This window comes from Siphateles boraxobius, unplaced genomic scaffold (assembly GCF_051911475.1).
Source record: "Siphateles boraxobius isolate OS27281-9 unplaced genomic scaffold, OSU_SipBor_1 65, whole genome shotgun sequence".
Lineage (NCBI taxonomy): Eukaryota > Metazoa > Chordata > Actinopteri > Cypriniformes > Leuciscidae > Siphateles > Siphateles boraxobius.
The window spans coordinates 10,390,426-10,406,868 of NW_027509192.1; the positions used below are offsets into that span (position 1 = coordinate 10,390,426).

The 16,443-nt window shown below is 35.9% G+C and overlaps 1 protein-coding gene across 8 annotated transcripts in view; it reads right to left on the reverse strand.

The window, feature by feature from the left end:
• magi2b (membrane associated guanylate kinase, WW and PDZ domain containing 2b) overlaps positions 1-16,443 on the reverse strand; it is a 95,702-nt gene that overhangs the window by 39,102 nt on the left and 40,157 nt on the right. For all 8 annotated transcript variants that reach the window (XM_077210916.1, XM_077210919.1, XM_077210917.1 and 5 more), the window contains exons 3-6: positions 8,071-8,190; positions 6,132-6,347; positions 2,736-2,955; positions 1,160-1,239 (exon numbers count right to left, since the gene is read on the reverse strand). In XM_077210916.1, coding sequence (XP_077067031.1) covers positions 1,160-1,239; positions 2,736-2,955; positions 6,132-6,347; positions 8,071-8,190 — 636 coding nt within the window. The remainder of the gene's footprint in view (positions 1-1,159; positions 1,240-2,735; positions 2,956-6,131; positions 6,348-8,070; positions 8,191-16,443) is intronic.

The following is a 16,443-nucleotide window of genomic DNA, read 5'->3' on the forward strand; positions in this document are numbered from 1 at the left end:
TGGGGGATAGATAATTAAAGGATGGGTGAATGAACAAACAAAAACAAAGAGGATGTGTGGATGACTGAATAAAACAAATCAAACAAATGAATAACCAAACAAATTATTAAATGAGCATGAATTGTTGAAATGATTGAATTGAGGATGCATGGATGGATGGATGGATGGATGGATGGATGGATGGAAGGAAGGTACTATTGTTCTATACAAACAAATATAGAATTTATAAACAAAAAATAAATGATGAATGGCTTTATAGATGAACAGATAAACTTTGATCGAACAAACGAATGAATGAATGAACAAGCAAACAAATGTATAGAGGAGAGATAGTTAAAGGACGAACAAACAAATAGAAGATGGACGTTGGATGGATGGCTGCAAAAACAAACAAATTAATCAATCACTGAGTAAACGAAGGAATGCATAGAGGATAGATGGCTTAGTGGATGAATAAATAAACAAACAAATGGAGAAAGGATGGATGGTTGGATGGATGAACAAATGCACAAATTAATCAACAAGGAAGTGAATAGAGGATAAAAGGCTTAATGGATGAATGAACTAACAAACGGTTGTATGGATGGAAAGATGGATGAACAAATGGACAAATTAATCAACAAGCAAATGAATAAATGAATAGAGGATAATTGGCTTAATGGATGAATAAACTAACAAAAGGTTGGTTGGATGGATGGATGGATGGATGTAGGATGGATGGACAAATGAACAACTGATTCAGCAAGCAATTGAATGCATGAATGAATGAATGAATGGAGAATAGATGCTTAATGGACTATTGGATAAACAAATGAATGGCTATAAAGATGGGTGGCTTTACAGAATGAACAATATGGTAAAAGAGATAAACTGATGCATCAATGGTGAAACTTTCTTTTTATCCAATCCATCCATCCATTCGTAAACACAGTGAGTAAACATCATGAGCTAGGAGAGATCATCCTGCTGGATGTTTCATGAAACCAGAGCATGTCCTGACATCGTGAACAAACGCACAAAATGGAAATTCATGTTACACTCTCACACGCGCATGTCTCTGGGGGGAGGGGGGTACAAGTAGAGGTCACAACATCAAATTTCTCCAAGCGTAAAAAGGAGAAACATACTCACACACACGTTAAAACACCAGTGCACTCACCATCTTCCTCACATTCCTCCGGGGGCTTGGCTTTCTTCGCTAGTCGAGGGTCGAGCCATGACGTCGTTTTGGTGTTGTGACTGAAAAAAAAAGAATTTTGTAACAATTAATAGTACATATGGTATAGTTTAGTTATCATTATCCGAATCGGAAGCATTTTTATGTGTTATGTCAGCCAAATGTTGGTACAAGCCTTACTTTGAAATGTAAAACATTCTAGACTAGATATCCCAGAGGGCCTCAGTCAAAGTGGTTGGGGGTTTTCCAGTTAAAACAATGACAATCAATAGTTTTAATAAGTCCCTTGTTTCTCATTAAGAACAGATGGAGGGAGGGGAACATCTTTCTCTCACTCTTAAGACCGTTCTACCGTCTGTTACTCTGGCAGATTCAGTTTAATGGTGATCCATTCATCATCATGATGATTCATGACGGTAACTGAAGTTGTAACTGAAGATGGTAACTTAAGATTCAATGATTGGTTGGCATCATCACTAAAAATTGCATGGAAGGCCGTGTGCAGCATTTTATATCTATAAAAAATTGTTCTTTAAATAAAATACTGCTTTTTAAGACTAATTATTTATTAATTATTAATGTTTATATAAATGAAAACAATATATTTTTGTTATATCCTCCATGTAGCATTCATCATTTTAAACTGAATCGTCTATGATTGTTTAGTTAAAATAATACAAAATATATGAAAATATTAATTTATAATTAATATCTATATAATTAATGTAAAATGAATGCATTAAATATTTTTAATTAATTACTAAAAAATCTATTCATTTCAAAGGCAAGTACTGAAATTGAATTCCTTCAAAAGATATAGTTAACATAACGTAACATAACATAAAAATATATGACTAAAATATATAATTTAAGCCTGTACTGCCTGCTGGATTTCATCTGAGGTTAAGCATTTTTTGTTGTTGTTGTTAAAATTCAACTTTGAGAGAAGTGTTAATTTTCTAGTATGTTTAGCATTCATGTAACTAGCTTTTCTATGGATAGGTTCAATCCAGTGTGAAAAAAACATATACTAAAATGTATTTGGAATACATTTATTCTGTGCCAAGTATACTACAAATACATTTACATATCTATGTACTTAATAAAAATACCCTGCAATTGTACTTTTGGTATACTAAACTGTTATACTTAAGGTCTCCTACATTGGAACAACTAATCTTGTAAACACCTTGTAATCACTGTTGACTGGAATATCATACATCTCGTACATCAAGTTATTTGGGTTGAAGTGGGTAGAAATTACGGCTATTGCTTGCTGGGTCAGGTCTGTCGGAGCACTCAGGGTACGCAAAGTGTGTACAGCTGTAGGCGCCGCTGATTTTAGCAACATTTCCAACCCTACTGTGTATAAAGTCCTGCAAATCATTTCCAAAATGCAGTCAACTGAACTGCATTACACTGAGTGAGCTCAATACTGCACACATAAATAATTCAGACAACCGTAACAATCTGTAAAAGAGGACTGTGCAACAGGTAGCCCTCCATATGTTCACACTTCTTTCATTATGAAGTGTGCTTTGAAGTGCACTTCACTCACTCTATGAAGTAAACTTCTCCTTTTTCAGTGTAGGCCATCTCCCAGTTGTCTGGCAAAGGGCCCAGGTCGTCATTCTCCTGGGAGTCTTGTGGGGACTTGGGGGCGTCTACTTCTTCCTCCTGGGCATCTGTGGCGGTGAGGGTGGGGGTCTCACGTGGGCATGGCTGGACGGGCACGTCTCCAGAAGCGTCGGTGCTCTTGTCCTCATGTTCGCTCGATTCTTTGAGGTAAACAAAAGGAATCAGTGTCAAGCTTGACCTTCTGACTGAGACTTATTTGACTGTAGATTATTAGAAAAGGATGGTACAAAGAGATACTGTTACATAAATCAAACAAGTACGGATTAAGACGGTCAAACTCAACTCGTATTAACAGATATTTAATTTTTTGACACCACCAACGAGTAAATAATGAGTCTCATATAGATTAATCAAACTTTTGTGAAAAAGAAGTGGGCTTAAATAGTCCAGTCATTTTATGAAAAAAGGTTGAACAAATTGCAACAGAAGCAAACTCAATATGTCCTGAGTAAGGAAAAAAAAAGCCCCGAAGAATCCCATTAGGGGAAAGTTTTTAAAAAGACCCAAATATAGCCTATTCATACGCCTATTCATTCTTTTTCTCACGTAAATAGGGTAAAAATGTTAACCTTTAGATATCACCATGAAAATTACTGAGCTGATTACTTACATCAAGACAAACAAAAAATGTATTACAAGTTTTTTGAACTTGTTTGTTAACATGGACAAATGGTGCAAAATCTAATAACGTGTGCTAATTTGCATAAATACAAAACAGACCTAAACATTGGATATAGCCAGGTGCAAATTTCTTGTTGACATAACAGTAAAAGACTTAATGTTAAGGTCTGAATGGAACCCACTTAGGCTACCGATGAACATTAATACATAGAGGCAGGAAGAAGTACTTTAGAAACCAGCCTTTATTAATTATTATTGCAGAGAGAGGGTTTGGGGCTGGGTCCGTGGGACTGTTTCTGTGGGGATTCTGAGGGAAGAACAGGAGACAAGGGTAAGGAGAATGCAGAACACAAAAGGTAGGTGAAATAAAAAGTGGCTGGATCAAAAAATCAAATTATGTACACAATGCACTCAATGCCCAAAACCCATCTCAGCAATAATAATTAATAAAGGCTGGTTTCTAAAGTACTTCTTCCTGCCTCTATGTATTAAATGTTCATGTGTAGCCTAAATGGGTTCCATTCAGACCTTAACATTAAGTCTTTTACTGTTATATCTCAACAAGATTCAACAAGACATTTGCACCTGGCTATACCCAATGTTTAGGTCTGTTTGGGTATTTATGCAAATTAGCACATATGTAATTAGATTATGCACCGTTTATCTATGTTAACAAACAATAAAAAAAACTTGTAATACATTTTTAGTTTGTCTTGATGCAAGTAATCAACTCAGTAATTTTCAAGGTGATATCTGAAGGTTAAAATTTTTACCCTATTCACGTGAGAATGAATAGGCTTATGAATATGTTATATTTGGGTCTTTTTTCAAAACTTTCCCCTAATGGGATTCTTCTGGGCTTTTTTTTCCTTACTCAGGACATATTGAGGATACAAAATCAGTTGAGTTTGCTTCTGTTGCAATTTGTTCAAGGTTGACCCCCATTGTGGCTTAAAATGACTGGACTATAAAGGACAATTCCGGCCAAAAATGAACCTAGGGGTAAATAACACATGGGTACAGAGTCGACCGTTCTCTGGGATGTGTTTTCATGATAATCGAATGTACCCAGTTTTATCTTTAGTTTTAGTTTTACCACAGATGAGCTTATAAAGCTAGTATTTAGGGCATAGAATAAGTAAAAATAAAAATCGCTAGTTAATACCTCTAACAAGGCTCAAAACAGCCCCACACTACCACGGTAGCATAATTAGGGTCAGTACCTGCAAACCGAATTTGCACATTTTCTGTTATTCGGGAGTGACGCGCGGTGACGCAAGGCCAAGATGGCGACGGCCGGCTCCGCCCACTTTAAACTTCCAAAATGCTCTTCAGAAACCTACAAGTGACGTCACGGACACTACTTCCATATTTTTTTACAGTCTATGGTGCTGACTAACATATTAAGCATGATTATAATTTTAACCGTAATGCGTTCTTCGATGAATCAGATTGGTTGACGAACGTTCCAAGGTGTGCAATTATTTATCAGGGAAACACACGGCTAAAGTAGTTCCAGGCAGGTCTTGACCGGATTACAGTTTCATATCACTTTGTCAAATGATTTCAGTTCAGTTTCAAAGGCCCTTACAGACTACAACAGCAAAAGAACCAAAACACTGACACTGACCAAGCAAATAAATATAGTAAACAATAGGATAAAAACGACAAATAATTTCCATATCTTTTTAAACATAATAACGTAAATGATAAAATGACGTTTTATTATTTACGGAAAGCACATCTCCTCTTTCTCCCGCTCTCCCACTCAAACGCGCGCACAGTACGTACACACACTCCAGATAAATGTGTTGTCAGCACTGCTCTGATGATTTTATCAGTAAAATAGTTTAGCAACTTAAAAGCTACATGACATTTCTCACTAGCGAGGTTTATAATGCCGCTGTTCTTGAAGCAGATAAACTTAGTCTCGCTTTTAGTAGAGGCGCTGCTGCTGAACACTGTTGAAAGATGCACAGTCTCTGGTAATTCACACTCTCTCTCTCTCTCTCTCTCTCTCTCTCTCTCTCTCTCTCTCTAATAACTGCATTAATAACTGCATTAGACTGCTATCAATGGCTGAAGCCTCTGTTACTTGCTCTAAAATGACATTTTGTAAATGGCAACGGAGGAGTGGTATGAGATGCGTAAGAAATTAGTCCTACACACAAGAGCATTTAAGGGACAAAACCGGACAAATGTCTTGAAATACAACATCTGAACAATGTTGTGAGGTGTGGTTACCCTAGTATAAGTGGAATAACTGACTACAGTCCATTGAATTATTAGAAAATACCACTTTGCGTTGTGGCCGCATCACCACCTTGGTGAGTCAATTATTCCTTACATTTTAAAAGTATCAAATTGCTATCATTACAAATGTTTAATTTTAAATACATGACATTAAAGTTTGATGACATGACGTGTGTATATGCCATTTTCCATATATTAAAATGTTCTAATGAAAATAATACCAACAGAAAAATGCCACCAGCCCAATAATTAAAAGCCTCATTTGCTATATTTTGAAACCTCATCTTTAAGTTACGAACAACAGAAGAGATTAAATAATGCTCCAGACTCTCATCTGAAATGTCTTTCATTAGAAATGAGTCACACAACTATGAAGCCCGCATTCATAATTGACTCAGTTGGGTCATTCTAAGCTATCGGGGTAACAGTGGTAGGTTGTAACCTGGTGTGATGGCGATGCCGTTGCCATTGACGACGGGGCTCTCTTCCTCCTCCTCTTCTGGTGGCTCAATGCTGTCCTTCTCCATGTTGCTGACGGACTTGTTTCTCTTCCTTTTTCCCTCTGCACTGGGTCGGGCACCGGGCAAGAGTTGGTCCGTCACATTAAACAGCATCTGCGTGGGTTCGGCAGGAGGCTTTGGCGTGCCATAGAAGTTATCTAGAAACAACAAAAAAAAAAAAAACATTTTTGGCACTTAAAAAATGCTTCCACAGCTAATTGGCATGCAAAAAGGTGAAGTCAGACTTTTCAAGTAACTTTTCAATCATGTTTTGTTATTTTTTTCTGTGATGTTTGCCATTACGGCACCCTTGTGCACTGGCGACTCAATAATTTCAGTCAAGATTGAAAAGAAATCATGTGTATCCAGGGAAATCTGTTTAATGATTAAAAACTGAGCTCCTGTACGGGTACGGCACAGGCTTTATGAATTCATTTGCAAGACTTCAGGGACAGAAACTAAAGAGGTGAAGTTCATAGATTCATTTACATTACAGCTTGTCACCCAGAATCATTGACTGGGAGTTGGTTAACTTACAGGGTTAGTTCACCCAAAAAGGAAAATTCTGCCATTAATTAATCGTTCCAAACCTGTAAGACTTTTGTTGATCTTCGGAACACAAATGAAAATCATTTTAATTAAATCTGAGAGCTTTCTGTCCCTCCATTGACAGTCTAAGCAACTACAGTCCGAGAAAGGTAGTAAAGACATCATTAAAATAATCCAAGTGACCTCAGTGGTTTAACCTCAGTTTTATGAAGCGTGCACACAAAAAAACATAATTTACCACTTTATTTAAAAAATTTCATTTACGCAACAACATTTTCTCTCGTGTCAACACAACATGTATGCGTTGTGGTGCTCTCAGATCTCATTAAAAATATCTTAATTCATGCTCTGAAGATGAACAAAAGTCTTACGGGTTTGGAACGACATGAGGGCGAGTAATTAATGAAAGAGTTTTCATTTTTAGGTGAACTAGCCCTTTAAGTGCCCTGAAATCAACGCAAATAAGACCATATGAAGCCTATAAAATCAATATACCCACAGTTGCTCTGACTTCTATTTAAATATTTTATATTCTGTATCCTGTTAAATGACAAACACAGTCATTTGATTTGATAATAGCTATTGCTAGTCAGAGGAAGATGGTATTTTCTCATTCTAGAGAGCATTTGATTGGACAAATATATGGATATGCAAAATTTTGGTCCATTTTTCCAGAAGTCAAAGGTCGTTTTTTCCCCCCCAATGTTTTTGAAAGAAGCCTCTTATGCTCCCCAAGCTGCATTTATTTGATCAAAATACATAAAATATTATAACAATTTGAACTATACAAATTGAACTGTTTCCTGTTTAAATATATTAAATCATAACTCATATATTCAAATTCTGTCCAGTAACTGATAAACAGCTGATGAAATGTTTTAAAGATTAACTTTAAGTGAGTTTTAGATGATTTCAAAGGTAATCAAAATCCCCCGATATCTATCGATAATCAAAATGATCTCTATTAAATGTGATTTGTCAAAGCTATAAAATATAATATACAAATCTATTTTGGGTGTAAATAAAGTTATTCTCAAAGTGCCTGACTGAAGCCGGTATGATGCTGTTCCTCACAGAATCATGGGAAGAATCTCCTCTCCTCATAAAGGGACAAGAAACCTGCGTTTGAAAGTAGTCCACACACCTCAGTCGGTCCTCAAGAGACCAAACTGCACTAAATCTGATAACCTTTGCTCAATGTCAAAGACTTTTTTGCGGTAAAATAAAGAAAATTTAAGAAAATTAATTTTCCAGGCTGTTATGGCGTTTTTTTTATTTCAAGAGGTAATGATTTATGAAGATGTGGGAGGTTTAAAGGTGAATTTCACTTACCTTCGTACGTTCCACTTTCTAACAAGGCCCCACTTTTCTCTAATTCCATAAACCGCTCAATGCTCACAAAGTTGTAGTCCACGCCTGGGACCTCCCCCTCTTTGGGCTGTCTCGTCGTGCCTGCAGACAAAACAACACATACTTTATCACATCTGTCAGAATGCTGGTAAAAGACAATCATAATCCTATAGCATGGTATTCAACCAAGTAGATTTTAAATGTATTCAATATTAAGTACTGGTTTATTTGAATAGGACAGTACAAAAAACACGATCTCTGCAAAAGAGCTGGAAATTATTTGCATATTTTTAATGAAAGATGTAAAATACAATAAAAATGAAGTTTAAATGAAAGAGTGTTTGACAATTAAGATATGTAATTAAAGATACAAAGTAATAAAAAGCAATATTTATCTGCATATTTGTACTAAAATATTTTATTATACAAAAACTGCAACAGAAATCCCAGTGAACAATTTGGACTGAGTTAAATCAAATTTGAAAGGATTCACTTAAATTGACAGTTTGAGCTTAGTCACAGAAATGAATCAGGCTTGTTATTATCTTCTGAAGTTTAAAGAAAGTTAATGGACAAATAAAATGTGCATAGAAAATAACTAAAATTCACAATATTGCTTATTTTTATATTGCAGGAAAACTGTGAATTGTTAGTGTATCGTTTATATTCCGCAAGTCAGTACGTTTTTTGACAAAAATAATGAATATGTTTATATTACAAAATATTTTTAAATAAATGCTGTTCTTTTACATTTTTGATTCATCAAAGAAACCAAAAAATCCAGGATGTTGTCATAAAAATAATAATTTTCAACACTGATAAGAAATGTTTCTTGAGCAGCAAATCAGCAATGATTTCTATAAAGAATCATGTGACACTGAAGGAATAAATTACACTTAAAAAATGCATATTTTTAAAAATATTTATGTATTTTAATTCATATATTTTTGATGAAATAAATGCAGCTTAGTACGGAAGGCCCTGAACCACAATGCAAAAAAAGAGAGAAAAAAAAGAGCATTTCAAGATTAAAGTCGCACTATATATTGCCACTATATAAAGTAAAAAGCTACTGTTTTGTTTAGATCCATGTCTGAGGCAGTTCGACTTTCATGATCCTGTATTACGCTTCAGCTCTCTTTCCCTTGGTAAACTGTGTGCATGTATGTGTATGTTAGAGTAGTTTAAGTGTTTAGTTTGGTTAATAAAATCTTGTTCATGTCACACGTAAAATTGTCCACGTCTCAAGCTCATATACTGGAGTCCCTAATCATAGATTTTGACTACTTGCTCTTAGTAGTACTGTAAAGTAAGAAAGACATTTCCCATACCCCGGAAATGTACATTTCTTATAATTTATAAACAATTAACACTGAGTGTTCACGGGACAAACAGGCTAATTGATTATAATATTAATTTACAACATTAGGTTAATTCTGTGAACTGATCCAAATATTCATAATCAATTATAACAAGTTATTATTGATTATTAATATTTCTTAGAGCTAGTTTGCTACATAAGCATATAAAACGTCTTTTAAAAACATTTTTCAAAAATCTTACTGACCACAAATATATAGGTCCTCCAAAAACTTTCTGGTACTTTTTTTTTAGAAAGGATCAGCATTAATAATGCATTCATACAATTAGCAGAACTAATATTGACAAAGAGTCAGGTCAAAAAAATTAAGCAATAAAGTAACTCTGAAAACTCAGGTGTCGTTTCCAAGTTCCATATTGACTGTTTATGTAAATTCGCCACATAATTAATGCATTAACTGAGGCTGAGTCTTCTGAGGGTAATCAAACATTCTTAAGAAATCAGGAACTGGGGATTTGCAAGACACATACTTAGCAATGATATCATAATCCAGTCCCTTGAGCTCTAAACCAAATCGTCTCTGATTTCCAAAAAAATCTCAGGAAAAAGTAAATAAATCAAGCTTTTGACTTGTGAACTTCACCAGGAGAGAATCAGTCCGTGCCTGCTGTTTGCATTTACATGTTGCCTTTGATGACCTTCCCATCATGCCAAAGCAATGACCAATGATCAGGTGAAACAGACATTTATTACTCAATGCCAAGGGGAAAACACTTGCCCGTGAGCCATTGAAATATGAAGCCATCTCATTCAGAAAAGCCATTTCATGTTTCTGTGAAAAATGACAGTGCATTCGAGATTAGGCTAGCCTTATTTAATTTAGCATTCTGATTAATTCTGGCAATAAAAGGACAATTTAAGATTAATCAAGTGGGTGATTAATAACAAGATTTGATTTTACTTCAAAACGCGAGCACAGATGTAACAGTTGGGTCATCAGATCAGGCTAATTATCCTAATCAATAATAACAGTCCGTTTGTAACCAAGGAGACATGAAATGAATCTGAGATGCTGCTGAGAGAATCATCAGCTTTATGTCAACCTATATATAACATTTCAGCTCAGAATGTTGTTGGCTGTATTCATTATTCTGCGTTCTTGTTATCTGTCATCTTACCTAACAATTGCATCTGTGGGTTAGTATTTCTTTAATGAGCAGAATTAAATGATCCATATTTAATGTAATATTTTATCAACATAGTGCCATAAAAACCCATCATAAACCCTATGCGATGCCTGTCACAACAGTTCTTTGCCAAATTAGCAGATAAACAGATGACAAACAGTTATCTTTAAATTACCAACCCATAGAGCTTAATCGGGACCTTGACAGGAATGAGAGGGATAGAGGGACAGTGTGTTCAATGGATCCTACTGTTGTGTAACATCAAGCCCGATTATTCAGATGACAAAACAACTTTCAGTTGACAAAAACTACAGTTTTAAAAGTGAGTTGTAAAAAATGAAGTGATCTAGGACTTTTATACAATGCGTGCCATTGTAAAGACTGTATAACTTGGTCCCAATTCAGAGGCTGCATTCTTCGATTGACGCAGAGTTCAAAGGCCACGTATTCAAAGTCCACGTAGGTCAAACCAATTTATATTCAACTGTCTGAAAACAAAACAGGGTTCACAAACCGTCTAAATATGTTCACCTTGGCCCATTTCTGTATATAATAAAGAGAATAAACTATAGAAATGAATCTTGGGATTGGCTAGGCTGCGAAGGATCCACTCGTTCTATTCTAATTTGTAGAATAGTTTTAGAATAGATTTGTAGGCCACATTCGAAGTGATGCAGACGGCCTTTGAATGCAGCCCTCGAAGGGTGCAGCCTTGTTTTCATCCGTGTTAAATTCAATATGACGCCTAAGGTTTATAGAACAGCAAAGTTACTCAATCGTCCCAGCAAGGTTTGGATTCAAAAGCCAGCTAAAACTCATCCAATATAAGAAAACTGTAAGCCAGACACTATCAGCTAATAACAGGACCGCAGAGACTCAGCCTGTCAAACAGAAGCTAAACGTCTGCTGGGATAAAGCGTTATTATTCATACATATAACAACAATGGTCCAATCAGACATCATTCTGTCTATTATTGTCATACAATTGCTAAACTGACTCCACCACAATGAATCAAATTGTCAGAAAAAATGTTATACATGCCCAGACATCATTTTTATTATAATTTTATAATAATAACGAAACAAAATAAAGCACTTTTAACAACAAAAAAGCTAAAACGCTTATATCGTGCACTGCAAGAGTGCTAAAGGATGTTTCTGGACACATTTTCAGCTGGTTGACCAGTTAAAGCCACTAAACATCTGCTAGACAAGTTAAGCACCTTTTGCTGTGTAGGAGCATTCATTCTTTGTTATTTCCTATTAATTATTCACTGTCACGTATGCACAGGGCACACCACGGTATTAAATGTCTATCGTTAGAGATTTTGCTAAAATCGTGGGGTATGTAAATATATACACAACTACAGATACTTCAGAGTGATGAAATGCATGAATAAGAATATCAAGAGCGGGATGTGCTTGATGTTAAAAAGAGTTATAAGCGCATTATATTTCCGGTGTGGTGCTCTTGTTGACTGGCACACTGGTAAGTGCGCGCACAGGCAGCCTCCTATCTCAGAAGGCGATCGCGAATTTGAGAAGTGCTCGATGTTAAAAAGTGTTATTAACACTAGCAGTGCCAGAATTACATAACTACTAGAACTGCCACAAGCGGTCATTTTGACCGCTCGATTCCAAGCTCTATATCTTTAATGATAAATACCCAATTGAGAGATTAATGCATTTATTGTATTAGCATATCTTTTAAAAACAAAACAACACCAAACTGTAAAATTAAACAAGATTAATTATACATTTATTAATAATAATATCATTAGTATCCTACCGTAGTTATCGCATAGTCACAAGAGATAGGCTTTATTTCCATATCCATTCAACATAACTCAGAACAAGATAATCACAACTAAAAGGATCTTATTTAATTATAAAACATTTTATTTTCATATAATAACAGAGAAAATAGGCTAATAGAAAAAGATGGAAACAAACTGATCTAAAAGAAAACAAAGAAGAACCAAGAAGGAAGGGTAGGCTACAGAAACATAAAAACACTAGACTATATTACAAATTGTATGTTAATTATGTTAGTCAATATAGTGCTTGGCTATTTAAGCTTCTTAGTCAAGGCAAGTGATCTCTGTTCTCCTCGCACAATTTCCACACACGGGTTGGCGGCATTTGCAGCAGGTGTCGTGGGTTTTGTTTTGACTGGAGCTTCTCTGCCTCCGCTTTGGTGTCTGCTGCGGTGATTTTAATCTAATATACTTTTTGTTTGTAGGAATTAACATATATGCAAACACTCAGGACAGCTTTAAGCAGTTCTGTTCATTTTGTAAATCATATGCATTGAAACAAATTGTCGTTGACCCAACTAGAATTACTCCTAAAAGCAGTACAATAATTGATGTTATTTTGGTTTCTAGGATCTTTAAAAGTGGTGTTTTGGAGGTTGGTTTAAGTGATCATAATATGGTATATGTATGTAGGAAATTAAAGAGAGAGGCCATAAGTCATCATAATACATTAAAAATTAGATCGCTTAAAAGATATAGTCCACAAATTTTTTTTGAAGAACTTAGCAAGGCTAATTGGAATGAAGTGATGCAGTTTGATGATGTGGATATACAGGTCCTTCTCAAAAAATTAGCATATTGTGATAAAGTTCATTATTTTTCATAATGTAATGATAAAAATTAAACTTTCATATATTTTAGATTCATTGCACACCAACTGAAATATTTCAGGTATTTTATTGTTTTAATACTGATGATTTTGACATACAGCTCATGAAAACCCAAAATTCCTATCTCAAAAAATTAGCATATCATGAAAAGGTTCTCTAAACGAGCTATTAACCTAATCATCTGAATCAACTAATTAACTCTAAACACCTGCAAAAGATTCCTGAGACTTTTAAAAACTCCCAGTCTGTTTCATTACTCAAAACCGCAATCATGGGTAAGACTGCCGACCTGACTGCTGTCCAGAAGGCCATCATTGACACCCTCAAGCAAGAGGGTAAGACACAGAAATAAATTTCTGAACAAATAGGCTGTTCCCAGAGTGCTGTATCAAGGCACCTCAGTGGGAAGTCTGTGGGAAGGAAAAAGTGTGGCAAAAAACGCAGCACAACGAGAAGAGGTGACCGGACCCTGAGGAAGATTGTGGAGAAGGACCGATTCCAGACCTTGGGGGACCTGCGGAAGCAGTGGACTGAGTCTGGAGTAGAAACATCCAGAGCCACCGTGCACAGGCGTGTGCAGGAAATGGGCTACATGTGCCGCATTCCCCAGGTCAAGCCACTTTTGAACCAGAAACAGTGGCAGAAGTGCCTGACCGGGGCCACAGATAAGCAGCACTGGAGTACCCACAGTCAGTGATGGTCTGGGGTGCCATGTCAGCTGCTGGTGTTGGTCCACTGTGTTTTATCAAGGGCAGGGTCAATGCAGCTAGCTATCAGGAGATTTTGGAGCACTTCATGCTTCCATCTGCTGAAAAGCTTTATGGAGATGAAGATTTCATTTATCAGCACGACCTGGCACCTGCTCACAGTGCCAAAACCACTGGTAAATGGTTTACTGACCATGGTATTACTGTGCTCAATTGGCCTGCCAACTCTCCTGACCTGAACCCCATAGAGAATCTGTGGGATATTGTGAAGAGAAAGTTGAGAGACGCAAGACCCAACACTCTGGATGAGCTTAAGGCCGCTATCGAAGCATCCTGGGCCTCCATAACACCTCAGCAGTGCCACAGGCTGATTGCCTCCATGCCACACCGCAAATTCTTTCTGTGTCTTACCCTCTTGCTTGAGGGTGTCAATGATGGCCTTCTGGACAGCAGTCAGGTCGGCAGTCTTACCCATGATTGCGGTTTTGAGTAATGAAACAGGCTGGGAGTTTTTAAAAGCCTCAGGAATCTTTTGCAGGTGTTTAGAGTTAATTAGTTGATTCAGATGATTAAGTTAATAGCTCGTTTAGAGAACCTTTCCATTATATGCTAATTTTTTGAGATAGGAATTTTGGGTTTTCATGAGCTGTATGCCAAAATCATCAGTATTAAAACAATAAAAGACCTGAAAAATTTTTGTTGGTGTGCAATGAATCTAAAATATATAAAAGTTTAATTTTTATCATTACATTATGGAAAATAATGAACTTTATCACAATATGCAAATTTTTTGAGAAGGACCTGTAGTATGGGACATGTTTAAAAAGAGATTTGTGCAAGTTCTGAATAAAGTTGCGCCTAGCAAAAAAATAAGAATTAAACAAAGAACAGAACCCTGGATGACAGATAGTATTTTGAAAGATATCAAGGAACGCAATAATAGCCTAAAATCATTTAAAAGAGATGGAAATAATAATAATTACCGTATTTTCCGGACTATAAGTCGCTCCGGAGTATAAGTCGCATCAGCCCAAAAATGCGTCACGACGAGGAAAAAAACATATATAAGTCGCACTGGACTATAAGTCGCATTTATTTAGAAAAATATTTAACAAAATCCAAGACCAAGAAAAAGTTATTTAAACAGACTTTAATTCATTAAAACAGAAGGCATTTAAGTTATTCAGCTACACACAATAGCACAAAGAACAACAGGCTGAATATGTGTCCGGTATGTTGTTAACGTAACACATCAACAGTTAGCTACACAATAGCATAAAGAACATACCTGAGAGGCTGAATAGGATCAAATAAAATAAAAAAAAAACATAACAAGACAGCGAGTCCAATAGTTATCGGTAAAGCAATTTCACCAAGCTCCCGCGATCTTATTCCACATCACTGAAGAGAGATTTTTTCAGCGGTAAAACTAGCTGTAGTCTAGAGCGCATAGAGCGTTCTCTCGTGGCTGTAGACGGTAATGTCACCCCAAATTTCGGCAAATGATACATTCACGTCATACCACAAATACATCAAAAACTCGCAAATAATAATCTGGGGCCGTCAGCGATCCTGTGACGAGTAAATCTTGGTAATTTTGATATATAAGTCGCACCTGACTATAAGTCGCAGGACCAGCCAAGGTATGAAAAAAAGTGCGACTTATAGTCCGGAAAATACGGTATAATACATTTAAACGTAAAAGAAATGAGATAAGGTGCTAGATTAAAGAGGCCAAAAAATGTTTTCTGATGAATGAAATTAGTGAGGCTAAGCAGGACTCTAAAAAACTATGGCGAATCTTCAGTGGTTTAGGCTATCGGCAAAAGGTTAAAAGTAAAGATCCAAGAATTAGTCTTAAAATTAATGGTCAATTGATGACAGATCAGAAAAAGGAAGCAAATTGTTTCAATGAGTTTTTTACTACGGTGGGTGACAATTTAGTAAAAGAGCTTCCAGTACAATCAGATTTATATGACGATAAATTGGTTAAAGAATACTATGTTAATCGTGGTGTTCCCTTAGGTGGTTTTTCATTTAGGAAAGTAAAAGAGATGACAGTTCATAAGAAACTAAGTGAATTGAAGTGTAATAAAGCAACAGGGTTGGATAATATTCCGGCTAGGTTTATCAAAGATGCAGCTAATTTTATAACTCCTATGGTTACTTACATTTTAAATCTTTCTATCTGCCAAGCTAAGGTACCGGTCGAATTTAAACAAGTTAAAGTTTTTCCCCTTTTTAAAAAAGGGAGTAGGCTTGAGTGTAATAATTACAGGCCTGTGTCAATCCTGTCTTCATTATCTAAAATTTTTGAAAAAATCTTATTTGACCAAATTGAAGAATATATTTCCAATTTTAATATTTTATAAGAATTTCAGTCCGGCTTTAGAAGGTTGCATTCCACAGAGACAACTATCCTGTATTTGACGGATTACATAAAGAAAGGAACGGATAAAGGTAAATTAAGTGGGATGGTATTGCTGGATTTAA